Source organism: Phymastichus coffea, unplaced genomic scaffold (assembly GCF_024137745.1).
Source record: "Phymastichus coffea isolate CEN01 unplaced genomic scaffold, Cenicafe_Pcof_1.1 PCOF00007, whole genome shotgun sequence".
In the NCBI taxonomy this organism is placed as follows: domain Eukaryota; kingdom Metazoa; phylum Arthropoda; class Insecta; order Hymenoptera; family Eulophidae; genus Phymastichus; species Phymastichus coffea.
Window position 1 is genome coordinate 6,098,922 of NW_026706818.1, and position 18,017 is coordinate 6,116,938.

At 36.9% G+C, this 18,017-nt stretch overlaps 1 protein-coding gene across 9 annotated transcripts in view; it reads right to left on the reverse strand.

Moving 5' to 3' along the window:
• Positions 1 to 18,017, reverse strand: part of LOC131668951 (guanine nucleotide-binding protein G(o) subunit alpha) — an 853,882-nt gene that overhangs the window by 630,898 nt on the left and 204,967 nt on the right. For all 9 annotated transcript variants that reach the window (XR_009302331.1, XM_058943493.1, XM_058943510.1 and 6 more), the window contains one exon: positions 9,106 to 9,484. Coding sequence is in view for 8 of the 9 variants with exons in the window: in XM_058943493.1 (XP_058799476.1) it covers positions 9,106 to 9,223 (118 nt within the window). In the remaining variant the exon portion in view is untranslated. The remainder of the gene's footprint in view (positions 1 to 9,105; positions 9,485 to 18,017) is intronic.

Genomic DNA, 18,017 nt, shown 5'->3' on the forward strand with positions numbered 1-18,017 from the left:
CCCTATTTCGTGCTGGAAATCGATTGCAGGAAATATTAGACGACGACGATGCAGCTAATATTATTGGTGCTCGGATTGATGTCTCAAAGGTCGAAATTTTTATATCGATTATCAAGTTTTCTTTAGTTTATCATTTACCACAATCAGCTATCGCGGATTTATTAAAAATGCTTAATGTTTTTTTCGATACAGCTGATTTACCTCAATCGCGATATATGATTGACAAAATTTTCAATGATATCAGTCATGTCGACTATTTTGCATTGTGCCCAAATTGTAAGAATTACGTACCAAGATTTGACCGTGAGAAGGATCGCAATGCTTATTGTGGTCTATGTAATTTAAATTTTTCTTTGAAAGATCCTACATCATAAACCCTCAATCGGAAATAGTTTACTATCTTGAAGAAAATTGGTCGTATTACGAGTCCGTTATTGAAGCTAGAACACGTAATAAAGAGGATATCAATGAATTCCATAGTGGATTAATATGTAAAAAACTGCGAAATTTATTACCCAATCATAAGAAAGACCGATTCGTAACTGTTACATTTAATAGCGATGCATCGCCTGTATTCGAAAGCTCTGCTTTTTCTGTAACGCCAATTCAAATAATGATTAATGATCTGCCTTTCAAAGTAAGAACTTCAAACCCGATTGTTTGCGGTTTCTATTTTGGTAAATCAAAAATCGACATGAACGTTTTTTTGAGCCATTTGTAATGCAAATGAATACATTTTCCGATGAAGGAATAGGATGTAACATAAGAGGTACCGATCAGACTATTTATGTATATGCGATATGTTCTTGCGTTGATTCCGTTGCACGCGCTCCAATGCAGGGACTTACTCAGTTCAACGGTTATTATGGATGCAACTGGTGTTTGCATCCAGGGTATTATATAGCTCTTGGTAGAGGGGGTAGCGTTAAATATATTTTAGTAGACGAAGAAGTAGTTGATAGAAATGATGCGGATACTCGTTGACAAATGCGAGAGGCTGTCGAATCTGGACAAACCATTATGGGAGTTATGAACTATTTAGTACTGTGTTATTTACGATACTATGATATTATTTGGGGATTTGTTCCTGATTCCATGCATTTTATTGATTCAGGTATTGGAAAACAATTTATGAAGTCTTGGATTGATGTTAAAAATTTGCCTTACTCATTAACTAACGTAGAAATTGATATGATTGATAACTTCATGAAAGCCCTGAAAGTGCCTTATAAGGTAATTCGAAATTCTCGCTCTATACGAGATAGAAGATTTTGGAAAGCCAAAGAATATCAAAACTGGATTTTGTTCTATAGTACTGTGGCTTTGTTGATGATTCCTCGTATGCGAGCTTACATGTTACATTGGTGTCATCTAGTAAGAGCCTACTATATTTTGTTACAAGAAAATATTACTATCGATCAGCTACGTGAAGCACATCGTTTATTAGTAATATTTGTTACCTTGACAGAAACTTATTATGGAAGAAGTGCAATGATTTATAATTTACATCAATGTCTTCACGTAGTACAAAGTGTCAGAAATTTTGGTTCTTTGTATCAGCATTCTGGATATGGATTTGAAAATGGGAATGGAGAAATTGTGAAAGAGGTACAAGCTGCTAAAGGTGTTTTGCACCAACTTTGTAGAGTTACTGGGATGCGTAAAAGTGAATTAGTTTTAAGAAAGTTTCTGTTACAAAACCATCCTCATTCTAATGTTCTTCCGTACGTTGAATATTTGGAAAAGAAAAAGTGCATCAAAGTTCTCAAAACTGATATTGGACGATATTTTGGTGTTCCTGCTCTTCCGACAGATCAATGGATAGCAGAACTAAATTTATCCAACTCAGCGGTACTTTATTTAAAATTAATCAAAAATGAGTGTACTTACTTATCTTGCAATAAAGTACGATTGCGAACAAATAATTCATTTGCTAAGACAATTGATAACACATTTATTCAAATTGTATTCTTTATTGTTGATACAGTAAGCAGACAGAAATATACCGTATGTAAGAGCGTAAATGTTGTAAACGTGATGGATATAGATACGTACATTCCTGATTTTCAAATAAAAAGAATATTGTCAATTGATCAAAATTTGCGAGCTATAGATACTGGTACAGTTGATAGACCTTGTGTTCACATGAATTGTAAAAATGAATCTTATTTGTGCGCTCTGCCGAATGTGCTCTCTTATTAAATAGATATGTACTAATAGAAATAGTTTATCAGTTCATTTGTCTATTATGGGACACTTTTCTCTCTAATAGTTTTTTTTATTATATATAATGATATTTACAAGAAAGAAAAAAAATTGTACATTATATTAATTGACTCAAGCGTCAACTTTATTTTTTATTTGCTTAATAAAACGTTGTAAAATTAATATGCTGTTCTGTTACTGTATATTCTATAGTAAAAACATTTTGAAATATTATGTGATACTTAAATAACGTGAATTCTTAGAAAAAATTATTCCTTCAAATTCGGTGCAAAGAACGGCCCTATCTCAAATAACATTAATTCATAGTAGCAAACATTAAAAAAAACAATGGCTGTTTCAAAATCCTGTCATTGATCTGATCTACCTGCAGAAAAAATCATTTAAAAAAAGATGTGCTTCTAAAAATGACATTATTTTCTCATCAAAAGTAAGGGTGCAAAAATGACGTCTTTCAGTATATCATCAACAAAATGACGTTATTTATTTGCCAAAAATATTTTTGGAGGAAAATGACGTCATTTCATAATGACGAACCAAGTGTTCCAATTTGTGACATACACGATGTCAATAAATTACGTCATTTAAAGACGTCGTTTCATGACGTCTTTAAATGATGTTTTTTTTTCAATAGGGTACAATATTTGAAACTGTATAGTTGGCAAAATTTGACTAGACGTCTTTCGAGCGTGTTAAAATTATTGATTCAATTTATCTTTTTTTGCCCATCGAATTTTAAGAAAATATCCGTAATATTAAATAGATTTTAATCAATTTTGTAAGTTATTATAATGTGCATCTTTTAGTCACCAAATAACCAATAGATAATTTTATATTAGAACAATAATGCATTTTATAATAAATCGTAGAAGTTTTGGATTTTTCTAAATATTTATAATAATTGAATTATTGTAATAATCACTATGTATCGTTAAAAGTAACTAAGTTTAGTACGATTTTGTATAAGTAATTATAAACTATAGCGTTACTCTTGCTCTTCAAAGTGGCACTCCAAGAGCCATCTCTGGAGAAAAGGGCTCAAGTTAAAAAGGGACCGCCCTTTCTCTCTCTGAAAATTCACGCCCACAGACCAATAAAGAAATCCTAGATATGATTAGAAAATTTCCCACCAATACAAAATTTGGCCGTTATCGCTTCATGGGCCTGAGGAAAGGGATTTCCACCCAACCACCCACTGCTTATAAAAAGCTCTGTACAAGACTGGAGAAGTGGAGTGAGCACCAGGAAGTATCTAACAAGAAGTGATTACCAGTGAGTGAGTGCTGGAGGAAGCATCAAAGAAGAAAATTTTGAAGAAGTCAGACAAAATTCAATTAGGTCCCCCAACTACATCCAGAAGAGAGAGAAAGAGATCAAAGAGCCGAGAGAGCGCACCCTTAATAATAAGTAATGAAAGAAAATAAAAGTAAGTAAAACCTTATATCTGGCTATCCTTTTCTTTCTTTAAGCAATCCGTGTTTGGAAATTCATTAAGCGTGAGTTTGGTGAATTTTCATTAAAGTCCCTTAAGAACACATTAAGCGTGAGTCTGGTGTGTTCGTAATAACATTTGGTTATTACATATCGCGCTAGCATACAGTTTTCTCCACGCAACAATATTACTCGTCCCGGCTTATGTGTTACACGATAGCCAAATCAGAACAACCCTGAGTTTACGCTTACTCCAAGCGTACCTGAGAGTGACACCGACGTCACACCATAAATACTACTATTTCGATGTAGTAAACATGAATAAATCTTAATAAAACTCTAAGTTATATTTAGAAATATTTCATTTAAAAAAAATAATATAGGTAATATAAACTCATTTAATTTATCTAATGAAATAATTACAATTATGCCTTTTATTAAAAAGATTTCACTACTTTCGAAATTTTAGACGCAATTTTGACAAAATATTTGATTTTTTTAAAGATATTTTTAATCAGGTACATTTTTTGATTAATAAAATAATCTAATAATTTAGGTTGCCAAAATAAAACTAATATACATAGCATCCGTGCTGTTTTATGGTGATTTCACTTCTAAATAAATTTCAAGAAAAATAAAACACTAATAAAGCATTCATACAATTTTATGTGAATGCTTTTACTTTGACAAAAGTTGTTTTATGTAGATTTTACTTCTTTCAAAGTAAGCCATGGTTATATTTATTATTATTCACATATTATATTATTATATTCATATATTGTTATAACATCATTATTTGTTGTCAAATTTGATACTTCCTTAAATTTTCATGTATTGTCGCTGTAATAATCATAAATCGTATCACTTAGCTTTAAAGATCCTAAATTTTTATTAATCACATTCTGCAAATCACACCTTAATCTGTCTGAACAAATGGATAGAAAAAATATATTATTATAATATAATTTAAAATATTTATTAATTGACAGACAGTGATTACTGATTTCAATAGACTTAAGGAGGGGTGCTGCTTTAATACGGTTACAAACTTATTATTATCAAATTCAATTATTTAAAAAAATATGAAATACAATCTGACAGTGGCATAAATAGCCTCTCGTTGTAAACAAAGAAAAAAGCCACTGTCAAGCCAAACCAAATAGAAAAATTGAATGCAAAATGCTGATAACTCTTTAACCTAAGACGGTACCAACTTATAATATATCCGCGCTTGGGGCTAAGGAAATTTTATATGTTCTAATTTATCATACAAGGTTTTCCATTTTAAATAACAAATCTGACAATGTCGAAAAGTTAACGTCTTACAAAAAAACTGTTGGGATGAAAGTTGTTTAGGACAGTAGGGGTCATTTCCGTGTCATGTTATTTTATAAATGGGCTTGAAAGAGATTATGTGCAATCCGATAAAACATTTAAAAATTTCTTTTATAATTTGGGTCTAAAGACCTTTGCTTAAAAAGCTTAATAAATAATAAACATGATTGATGTTGTGACAGGGCTATAGCGATGCTCGCTGGCCCTGTGTGCGGCACTCTCCTCGCGTGAACGCAGCGACCAAGTGTACGCTATATAGCGACTACATACTTGTGTCGTTGCAGGATCTGGAGAGAGGAGCGCGACGATCGGCGAGGTGTCGCCGTGAGTGCAAGTGAGAGCGAGAAGAGCGAGAGAGAGAAAGAGCGATTTTGACTGATTTTTGATGGCGAGAGAAGTGGGAGCGCGGCGGCGCGAGGCTTAGAAATTAAGAGAGAAGAAGGGCAGTTAGGCGCGAGCTCTCGAGTAATTAGGGCCGCCTAAGGAGAGACTGGACGAGACGACATTTTCGGCCAGAGAGGAACTGCTGCCAGAAGTGCGACTGACACTTACCAGGAGAACCAGGTGTTCCAAGCCGAGCCCGGACAAGCAGCGACCATTCGCCGTCCACGGGGCAAAGGCCGTGTTGCGGCCTCTCCTGCAGCAGTCTCGGTCATCGCCAGGGCGCCGTTTCCAGCGGGCCTACGCTTTCGCCGGCGTCGCCTCTCTGTCGACGGACCGTCGGCATCCGGTGGGTCAAAAGCCTGTTTGTCTCTCTCGCGCCAGCTCTCGCTCGATTACGGACATTTGCGTATTTCGATTTTATCGCGCACGCTGAGCGATCTCGCTCGTGTGATCCCGCGAACGCTTGTCGCGGAAAGGCTGAGCGAGCGCGCTCGCCGCGGCGAAGTAAATCTTGTAGCGATATTTGTGAAAAGACGTCAATAAATGAGATCGCCATATGTAATATCATTGAATTAGAGTGTCTGTTTCTTTGTATCAACCTTCCCCAACCAGCGCGAACTTCGGCCTGTGAAAGTCAGCGCCGGCTTTCTTTACCGAGAAAGAACCCAGAAAAATTAGCAGAGACCAGCCCACGGCGCACGGAGGCTGACCACTCTTGCGATGTTACTAGCACAAATTTTTTTTATTGTTAAAATGTGAAGTAATTTATAATAATGTAGAAAGTACGATTATATAATGTGTATTAATTCATTAATTTATAGAAATGAAACTGATTGACAAAAATAAATAAAATAGATAAAAGTATGATCGTAATAGCATTTGAAGTGATGCTCATTACTTTCGAAGCATAAGTTGATTTTACGTTGGAAACTCCTTACAGTTATCAACAAAACCTTTTTTGGAATATTTTGACAAGTTATATTATACACTCTTCCATATTTTCAATCGTTGTTGGTGGTTGAATGTTAATAACATTTTTAAGTGTCCGTACAGGAAAAAATCTGGATTTGTCAAATGTGGAGATTGCGGGCATCATTCAGCAGAATCACCTGTCCTATCCATCTATTTGGAAATATTAGATCCAACTATTCACTTACACGTCTACTTTAGTGTACTGGTGCTCCGTTCTATTGAAATCACATACTTGCTCTAGTTTTCAATGTAACGTTTTCAAGCAGTTCAGGTAATTCGTTTTGTAAGAACTGTAAGTAGTTTGTACCACTTATATGATTATCAGAAAAGGATAGTCCGATTAAGATACAATCAATAATGCCACACCACAAATTTAAGTTCCAACGATGTTGAAGAATTGTTTGGCCGTCTACCCATCTTTTTTCGTAAATATCATCACTCAATTCTTCAACAATCGTCACAGTGTACACTTGTCACCTGTCAATAAATCCCATGTTCGGTTCTTTTGCGCAACCGCAGTTTGGAACGTTCTCTCGCCTCGTTTGATCGGCGTCGAGTGCCAAGTCATAGTCCATATCATTGAGCTCCAACTCAAGATATTCTTTTTCGATTTCATGTTTACATTTTTCTGCTCTTCGTTCAGTGGCGTCTTCGTTCACTGCCAGTCATGAGAATCCGACGACGCAACGAAAAATTTCATTTTCACGAAATCGTATCACATCTATATCATTTATACAGCTATAACCGAGATTCTATGGGAATGCCGGCTGTGAATGGGTGTTCACAGAAGAAATCTGACACTCACGAAATGACACAAATTCTGACATGACAAATATACATAAAAGGATATTTTAGCTCGAAAAACCATCGAAATGTTTAAATAATCATCTAAGTAGCATTCTTAAGGATCATTAATGATAATAAAATATCTCAATTATTTTTGTGTGAGCTAAGATTTCAAATTACACAGAATGACATGGATAACCGCTTTATTCGTGTTATATATATGATTTAAAGACTAACATTTTGCGGAAAGTTGTTATATGTATTCTATTGCTATTATTGTGTTTATAAGACGCTAATTTAAACATCTCGAGTATTTTTTAGCTTAAAAACAACGTATTACGTACATTCCATATGTCAGAATTCATGTCATTTTTTAAGTGTCAGAATCGTTCTGTGAACACCTCTACGTATCTTAAATCTGCGCTCACACAAAAATTATTGAGATATTTTATTATCATAATTGATCCTTAAGAATGCTACTGAGATGATTATTTAAACATTTCCAGGGTTTTTTAAGCTAAAATATCCTTTTATGTATATTTGTCATGTTAGAATTCGTGTCATTTCGTGAGTGTCAGATTCCTTCTGTGAACACCCAATCTTGATCATAGTTATATAATCAATGTAGATATGATACAACTTCATGAAAATAAAATTTTTTGTAGCGTCATCGGATTCTCATCATTGTTCACTGCTATATCAGAAATTTCACTAGAAATAAAAAACATCCTAAGGCCTGGTTAACAAATCCTGGATTTAGCGACCTTTTTGTCCTCGTCGAGCCCAATGTCTCTTCTCTTCAAATCTCTACCTAACTTTTAGGTGCACGCATCAAAAGACTGGCTGTTCTTGGTTGAGGCTCTACCCTCGGCTCAGAAGACCTATAGGAATAATCACCGAGATACGATTTCTTTTTTGTTTTTATTAGAATACGTTTAATTGTTCTCCAGTCATTTGACTTCTCATGGTTGGTAGTGTCTCCTTGTTAGCTGTGGTACGCATTTAATGGCAGAGTTTGTTTATATTTCAATTACATGCGAGTTCTTATTATCGCTTGCTATCTCTCTCATCAGTTTATCTCTATCAGCTGATAATCTCTCTCCCTCTTTCCTAATCACATAGTAAACATGCGGTAGATAAAATAGTCACCATCACGAACACACTTCGTACGTGTTTCCTGGAGGGCTTGCCCGCGATTTCAGCGTATGTTTATGTGCGGGTGAAGGGGGCTCTAGTTTTCTAAGTCATCGTATGTAAGTAGCTCATGGGCGTCAACCTTTGTTTTAACGTATGCCGATCAGCTGATCGCCGGCTGCTTTGGATCGACGTCTTTATCCAGCTACTGATGCTCGATCGCCCTAGAAGAATATATGGAAAAGCCCGTTTGCGCGTAAGAATGCGACGCTTTCCGGTGTCCAAACTGGTACGTGGCAGGATATGTGAGTGTGTGCATCATCAAATTTGACGGTGATGCACAGCATCATAGTACAAACTACTTACAGTTCTCACAAAACGAACCTGAAATCCTTGAAAACATTGGATTGTAAACTAGAGCACGTATGTGATTCCAGTAGGATAGAGAATTAGCAGTACACTGGAGTAAACGAGGACGCGAATATTTGGATCTAATATTTCCAAATAGATGAATATGTTGATGGACAAGGTGGTTATGTTGAATGATGCCCGCAATCTCCAGATTTAACAAGACTAAATTTTTTTCTATGGGGATACTTAAAAAATGTTATTAACACTCATTATTACCACTGAAAGAGTAAACAAGATTAGCTTGTTAAAATATTTCTAAAGAGGTTTTGTGTTTAACCGTAAGAAGTTTCCAAGATTCGGCCAAATACAATAATACACAATACATATATATTACTTATAACCTAGTTGATTCGCTCAATCTTCCAGAAGACAAAGTAAACAAGAAATTGAATCACTTAAATGTAATCATTAAAAAAGGTTTTTACATACCAAGCAATAATAACTTTATATCCTTTGCAGCTTGAATACCGTCTTCCTTCAAATTTTTTTCAATCTGTTTGCTTCGGGCTAAAGCCGCACGTTCCTCAGCAGACATAGCACAACCCATTCTTTCGATCGTATACGACTAGATTAGTATAAATTATCAAAATTCTCTTTCTATACAATACAATGAATATCTATATTGAATTCTAACATCAGTTATCATAAGCAATATCGAAAAATTGACGTTGACCATTCCATCAATGCAATTTTCAATTTTGTGATCCATATATTTCTTAGAAAATAAACTATAATTTTATGCATATATCATTCCCTTCTCTTTTCAAACTAGGACAAAGTTGATCCATTGATTTATCGTCTGCTAGACCTGTAAAATTAATTATATTTTATAATATTTATCATTCAATAACTAGTTAATTGAATAGGTTGAAATATTTATGTGTTGTTTATAATATTAATAATTCATCTATCACATCATCCTTCAATTTTATCATTTCAATAAATGCTATGTTTAGCGTACGTTACTGTTTTCATATACTTTTGATACAATATTTAACTAGATGAATAATTTTTGTTGATTTTAATAATATATTAGCAAACCCTAAATACGAAACATTTTTGCCCTACAGCTCTCATTAAATATATACACACTACCAGTCAAAAATTTCAAAGCATGGTTAATAAAAGGTGTATTACTGATATATATATAGTAATTTTCATGAACATATTAAAAAAAATTATTTATATCAGTTGTTTTAAGTATAGTATCGATAAAAAAATTATACAATTTATAAGAATATAATATCTGTCAATAACATATATTTAAAAGTCATGAAGACATGTTAAACAAATAAATAGAAAAAGTTAAGCTTAGACACTGTTCGCGGCGAATCCGCTCCCTTATTTTTACAATTACGCGTTCTCTCGCTTCACCTTTTACTTTTATTTCTCGCAGCAAATCACTTTTTCAAAATACGTGCTTATTCTCTAATTGCGCTGGGGATTCCCCAAAAACGTGTTGAGTCTTCTCTAAATGTGCTCATTGTTTTCATCGTACTCTACTTGCAACCGTAGATATTCCGTTTGCTACCTCAGTTTAGGACGAGTTATAAATTGTCTCGGTTCAGAGGAAAAAACACTCGTAAACCTTCCAAAACACCGTTACGCTCATCCCATCATAAACGAGTTCGGCAAGTCCAGGTTTTCCCTAATTGCCCGGGCCGCTCCGCCCGCAGCGTTGGGCAATAAAAAAGGGGACTTTCTCTCTCTCGCTCGCCGCTGGCCCTCGAGTTGCCGAACTCCGCGCGGACTCTCTTCGCTACGCTCCCGCTAATCTCTGATTGGATCCTGCGAAAGGGGCCCAAAGAGAGAGGGTAGTTTTCCCGCCTTTCCGCGCTTTTCGCCATAGGGGCATTTCCAAGAAGACGCCACGTCAGAACTGAGTCTTGAAAAAGAGTTCGACCGGAACGGTAGCCAACTATTACGCTCCTTCTCGTGCGCATCTCTTTTTTCTGCAGTTATACCGAAGCGCGATCGCTAACATATTTGTTTCGCGTCGTCTTCGACCGCTTGTATTCTTGGGTGTGCTCGTTTGCTTCGAGCAAAACGCGTGTGTTGTACCGCAGTGTGTGTAACCCTTTGACGACCATCGCAAAGAGACTAGCGACGAATCAACTCGCTGCGCTAGTAGAGGCGACTTCAGTTTCCTCTGGGGTGCTGTCAAACCCCGCGCCCTCAGATCGGCAACTCGGTGACATAGCAGTAAGGGCTGTACCCGTGTCCAAGGCATTGGAGCTGCATGCACCTTTCCTACCTGGCAGCACCTTCTCCCTTCGCTCGCTCAATCATTGTGTGTGTGTGCGTCGTCCAAAGGTAAAAGAGCTCTCGAATTCTAACAAGTGAATGGCCATTCCACCGCAACGTTTATAAAGGCTCTGCGAGCCTTATCACTTCGCATCAGCGTAATCCATTTGCTTTACTCACTCACCCTAGTAATAATAATAGTGCATTATTTTGTAATTCCACTCCCTTATCAATAACTGTATTTATAATTTGCTTCGCCTTTGCGGCTTTTTTCCTTCTCACTTCGAGGAGGTTTTTTTATGCCATTAAACGAAATCAATTTACTCAAATCTTATCCTATTATTTAGCACAACCCATACACGCTGCCTTACCTCACCTAATTTCATCATCATTAAATTAATTTTATTTATTACGTCCTACGCAAACAGACACTTTATGACAGTGCAGCAAGACTAGTACAACGTAATTGAGAGAGAGAGATAGAGAGAGAGAGAGAGAGAGAGAGAGAGAGAGAATTGACCTTTTGTGATACAGCAACCGTTTTCAGTCACTGTCCCTTGCTGCTGACTGTTGCTGCTATCGCCCATTGATGCTATTACCTCTGTTGCTTTGTTTATGACTGTTGCTGTTGTCGTTTGAAGTAACCGTGAACACCGTGGATACGGATTCTCACCAGAATTCTACACGTCAGGACTCCATCAACGACAAAAAACATGTCCCACACACTGAATATGTATCCTCAACAACCGAAAATCAGGTAAGACCACGCTCAAAAACAAACTATAAGCTGTCGAGCAATCGGCAAAACACCCAATCTGATTCACACTGGCCCTTTAATTTTCATTTTATCGTCGGCTACTCTCCGACTCTTTCATTTTTATAATTCTTGCATTCTATTTCACATCGTCTGTAGTCGTTGACGGCCAACCAGCTCATCCACTGTATCTCGAACAGAGAAACAGAAACGAGAAAATATACGTACAAATTCTCGGCTTAATTGCGGCAAATGGACGATTGTAAAAGCCAACTAACGAATTAGCAAAACTGTAATTCTCCGTTAAAAAATTGATGTTACTAAATGTCATTCGATACTGTTGTTATGCAGAATTCGTATTCCTGTTTCACTGTTTTCGATCAATTACATTTTGAAGCTATTTTCATTTGACTATTTCGAAAAAATTACACATAGAACCAAACCCCAGAAAATATTATAAATAAATTTGAATACAGATGTGTTACATGACTGGCTATTTTTTTACATCATACTATACACCAAATAATTCATAAACGAATGAAGGAAAAGAAAAAAAACTTTGAAACACACGAAAAATTATGTACGATACAATATAACTCCGACTATATCATGCAATAACGTTAATATAAAATACTTACAAAAGTGACAAGTGCTTGCATCTGCTGTGATTACAAAACAGTCACTAATGCAAACAAAATTTAGCACATACATTTCATAAAAGAATTAGATAGCTTTAATTCAAAGAAAATGGTAAAAGAAAGTCGTAAAAAATACAGTTTATAAAGTATATAAGCAATGCATGTTCTGGGCCATATAGGAGCCGCCAAAGGAAACCTCCAATATATAAGGGATATATGTATGTTCTGGGACAAAAAGAAACCATCCGCTGAAGGTGTTGCAGTATCGCGATAATGTGACACCTCTCTGTCTGTCAGTAGGCCCTTTCAGTAAACTATATGCTAACTATGGGCCCTCGGAGAAGGGATTGCGTCTCGAGCTTAGTAAGCTATATGCTGGCTAGATGTGTGCCCTCGAAGAGGGGGTAGCACCTCTAGCTTAGTAAGCTATGTGTGTGCTTACTAGGCGCGTACACTGTATAGCGTGGATGCTGCTCTCTCTCTCTCTTTCTAGCAGTTGTAATGATTTATTTATGAATTCAAATTATACAAAATTTTTACCCCACTCTTTCGTGTGACTATCCTCTCTTCAGCCTACAACGCCGAAACCGCTGCTTACAGCGCCACCATACTGCTTAAAAGCATTGATTTTGGAGGAAATGTAACTGTTCTAGCCGAAGATAAGGAAAGATATATAGCTTTCACAAAACACGTGAACGGTAGTGCCATTAATTTTCGATTTATTGATTCGTTTCGTTTAATTACATCATTTCTCGAAAAACTAGCTTCATACTTTACCTAACTAAATATCATAAAGCATGAATTCAAGAAAGATAAATAGAATAACTGAAGAGAAAACGCGTTTTTCCATAAGTAGAAAGCAATACCAAGAAAGTTGTAAGCTTCTTCGAACCTCCGATAGAAGTCGCTTAGCATAAAGTAGTAATAGTGGGGAGGAAAAAGGGTTAGTTAGTAAAAGACGAAGGATAGAATAGTGACAGAATGGAGGACAACAGTAGAGTGAGGGACAACGGTAGACATGGCGACTGAAGTCGAAGGAGTAGGGCAATGGAATCATATGAGAAATTACTCAAATAGGGATAAGGCGAAAATAGAGGGAAATGACGGCGGCTGGACTTCTCAGAGAGGGGATGCTGGGTACAAAACGAAGTAAATTTCTACGACGAGAAGGCTCCAACTTTGAATTTAAAAATTAATTTAGAATAATGTATAAATGTATATAGTGAATAAGTAATAAATTTATATTTTTAATTTTAACCATGTCTTTAATCCTGATTTAATTATTCTTTTAAATCCTTTTTTTTGGAGAGGTAGAAGTAATTACCTATGCGTCCTTACCACTGAGATTTGACTCAGTGTAAAGGTCTCTTAAGCAATGTTAGTAGTGGAAGTACCCCATAGGTGAGAACGATGGATGGGGCTCTCATTATTTCTTAAAAAAAAAATAAATAAGAAAGAGAGAAAGGGGTCATTTCGATAGCTCGAAAAGCGTAGTAGTGGAATTAGATTTTCAAATAGCGATAAGAAGTTAATAGTAAGCCCATTCTTTTCGAAGCAACGGTAAGAAGAAGTAGTAGAAGCTTAGCCATGCCAACTACAAGAGATAACAAGAGATCTCGCTTCTCTACTAAGCCTGTATGGTTTGCGAAGAAAATTAGAATACATCATCTTCCATACGAAGAAAAAGACTCTAAAAAGACATTTAGGAACAGATAGCACGAGATCGTATACGCTTCCAAAGACGTATATCCGAATTGAATAAAATTATATCACGAGTTTTTTGTTCAAAATACGTATACTAATGATGAATCGAATGCTTAGTACCATATTAAAAAATCATCACACTATATATATGTTAAGGAAGATAGAAATCTGATTCTAAATTGGTAGGAGGTGGTTGAGGTAACTCGAAAACAAAAGTAGTAGGGATAGGTTTTAAAAAAGCTTTGATCTTTCTATTAATCTATCGGAAACAGTTGATATGCACTATTTATTCAATATCATGGATTTGAACGATTTCAGTTTATTATTTAAATGTATTTTGCAACGGTAGTCGTTCAATCGATACGTTCGCGATTTGGTAGCACTCGCGATGCTAGAGCGAAAGCCTAAGAGAGAGAGGGACCGCGCGAGAGTTCAAAGTTACAGTTAAGCCTTAGCTGTTGTAGATAAAATCGACAAAAGTTTTACACATTGTTTTGCCGAATTTAAATCGAAAGTTTTTCTTGATTTTGGATACGTGCGCGAGTGATAACGAGGAAGCTGAGTAAAAGCAACAGCATCACAGCAGCAGCAAGTAAAGCAGCAGCAAAACAGCAGTAGTGACCGAAATTCGTGACCGAGGCAACGCAGCTGGTTCCAGAGGAGCACCTTCAGTTATTTCTCTTCAGCAATTACGGCTGATCACCAAAATAATTATGAAAATATCACCGTAAATATCAAAATATTTATGAAAATATTTTGTCTCTCGCGACCGTTTGTGTGTTCGCGCCGAGCGTTAGTTTCCGCGGTCGAATTTTGAATTCTTTCTCTCTCTCCCCCCGTATTATTGTGATAGTTAGTGTATGTGTGTTGTTCACACTTTTCCGCTTTGAGGGTGGCGCAGCGTAATCAAACATTACCACCCCTCTCTCTGGGCGCCAATAGGTTGGCATAGCCCACTGTCTTTCACTGCTTCGCTTTCAAACACTTTGGAGATCCTCGAAGTCAATTTTGCTACGACATGCCTGACGCAAAAAGCGAGTCGGAACCTTTTTGATCTAAGGCGGCGACCTCCTTGAAAGGAGTACCGATCTTTTCACGGTTAGACGCTCAAGGAGAGCGGAACTCAAGGCTTGACCCTTGGTTTGGGCGCGACGGGACTCTAGTTGCCCCAATGTCTATCGCGTCGGAAGCACGCGGCATACAAATCTTACGAGATTTGCTTGACCTGGCAACACTACCCCGCAGAGGCCAACCCAAGTTGGGATGTCAGAAGAGAGACTCAGCTAGGACAGCCAGAGGAGATTCCTAAGACGATCAACCACTAGGCCTCCCCTCCTGGGCTCGCGTTCGAAAACATCCCACCCTGCGTACTTGTATTAAGGGATTGCTCGCGCGACTCACAGGTCCATCGCTTCGACGTACCGAGGCACGTCTTTCCATTGCGTTTCGGTCATCCCCGCTTACGCTGGTGGGTATCCGTCATTCGAAAAGAAAGTTGTTTCCCGGTTTTCGCTCCAATTTCGGACTTCGCTTTCTAGGGAATGGTTTTTATGACTGGCTGATACTGATGTTTGCTCTTTCGATTTAATATTTTTGACTTTTAGGTCAGGGCGGGGTCTCGTCTAGCCGACAAGACGAATCCCCAGGCAGTTTTCAGTATTCGTGCCAGTCATGTCACGCATTCGAATCAAACTCCGACATTAGGCTAAATCGGGTATTCTAATTCTCGTTCAAAACATCGAACTTCGGAGTTTAATTCCGAAGTTCTATGCTCAAATAGGGATAAGCGTTGTGTATTTTGCCTACTGATTCTTTACAGAGACAGCGTTTTCAGCCCCACCACGTGAAGGTACACACATCCGCACTTGTGATTGCAAGTCTTCGTTCAAATGCACATTGCATTCACTTCGGGTCAACTAGCATTAGTTGCATGTCGAGGGCAATCGGTGACGCACTTTGTACTTCAGCATTTGCATTTGCATATGCCCGTACAGGAAAGAGAAGTCCCAAAACAACGAGTTGTTTGTTTGAGAAGTCTCCATTCTCTCTTGAGGAAGACAATTACTGTCCACCGCTTTGACAAAAGATTTTTGCACAAAGTGATCTGGCCAGCCTCGCGGCTGGCCATATAGTGCACTATATGCATCATCTATGTTTTTGCTAAGCGGACTACAATCGAGCTTCCTGAGAGCGTCGTGATTGCAACCGCCGTATTATTGTGACACATTGTAAATCCTATCCGCGTGGGTAAGTCTTTCGGCCCATCGAAGATTGTAGTTTTCTAGTCATAAACGATTTTGATTTTATTCGCCGCATTACGTTTTTTCGTTTCCTTTTAGTGTAACGGATCTGTCACCGGTTAGATTTTAAATCGATTTCATCTAGGGGATAGTTTGAGTAAACATTAGGTCACTCACACCTAATATAGATTGAGTGTCACAAGTCAGGTGACTTAAGGTGAGTTTAATTCTGTTGAAAAGGAGAAATCAGAACGAAAGTATCAAACGTAAAGGCAAATACATGTATACTCATATGTGTTTAACGGAACGGCGGTTAACTCTGCATCGTGGAAGTTAGTTTTTTAATAAACCAATTTTGTATCAGCTAATCCACCCAGTTACAAAATTTATATCTTCTTGTATGTCAATAAAGATTATATTATATAAATTCATTTTATGGAGAGGTAAATAAGTCATGAGAGTTTCTATTAAAGTAAGTTTTGACTTGTTTTAACGAACTCACTAGTGACGAAGATAAAATGGAAGTACCTCACAGGTAAGAGCGAAGGTTAGGACTCTTATTCTTAAAGTAAAAAAAAATTAATGTTATATATATAAATGAAAACAATTCTATTTATTTCAAGAAAAGCTAGATACATATACATTTATATTTGTAATTCATTAATTTTCAGTTATTTATCAATTCATTTATTTATTAATTTTATTAAAAATTAATTTAAATAAAAATTATTTATTCAGTTATTTATTAATTTCCTTATTTATCCAAGAATTGTAAGTATTGCCAAAGCCAAGCCATTCAACGAAGACTTCATTACCCGGTCTTCTGAGAATATTTTCCATAAGATAGATATTAGGATATATAGTTTACTGTAAACACCACAAACAACGGGATTTTGGTGGTAATCTAACAGATGATATATTACAGTTTTAGTTCTCAAAATACGATGAATAGTAAAAATTTCTGTACGCCAATCAGGCGTATATCCTTATTCAAAAACATGTTTAGATTTGCTCACTCGCACATTATCTCCGACCTAGAATTTCCGTTTTTTGAAAAGACGTTGATCGTATGAGAATCGTATCAAGACACGCATTTCATTTTCTTTTGTCACGTCTCTAAGCTTCATATTTATTGTGCGATGTTTTCAATTATTATAAGATTCTATTAAACCGGGGAGAAAGTCAATCCACTTATAAATTCCCCGTAAACTGAATTTTTTCCACGTAATATTTTTGAGTATTCGATTGAAATGTTCACAAATAGATGCTTTAAGATTGCTATAGGTAGAATATAGGTTGATTTTATATTTTTTCGTTAGACTGCGAGAGGGTACAGCCACCGTGTGCCTTGAGCTGAGCTCTGCTAATTTTTAACGGGTTCAATCACGGTAAAGAAAGCCGGCGCTGACTTTAACGGGCCAACGTTCGCTCTGGTTGGGTGAGGATTCAAAAGAAAAAACTCGTCAATGAAAATTTAATACACTTGGCAATATCATTTATTAACGCCTTTACAAATGTACGCTACAAAGTTTTCTTCGCCGTGATGAGCGCGCTCGCTCAGCCTTTTCCGTGACCAAAGTTCGCGGGATCACGCGAGCGAAATCGCTCAGCATGCACGATAAAGTTCGCATAAAATTCTGGAGATCCGTAACCGAGCGAGACAATATTAGGCTTAGACCTACCGGGCACAGTCGATCTGTCTGGAGAGACAACGCCGGCGAAGACGTAGTTCGGCGGGAAACTGCGCTCTGGCGATGATCG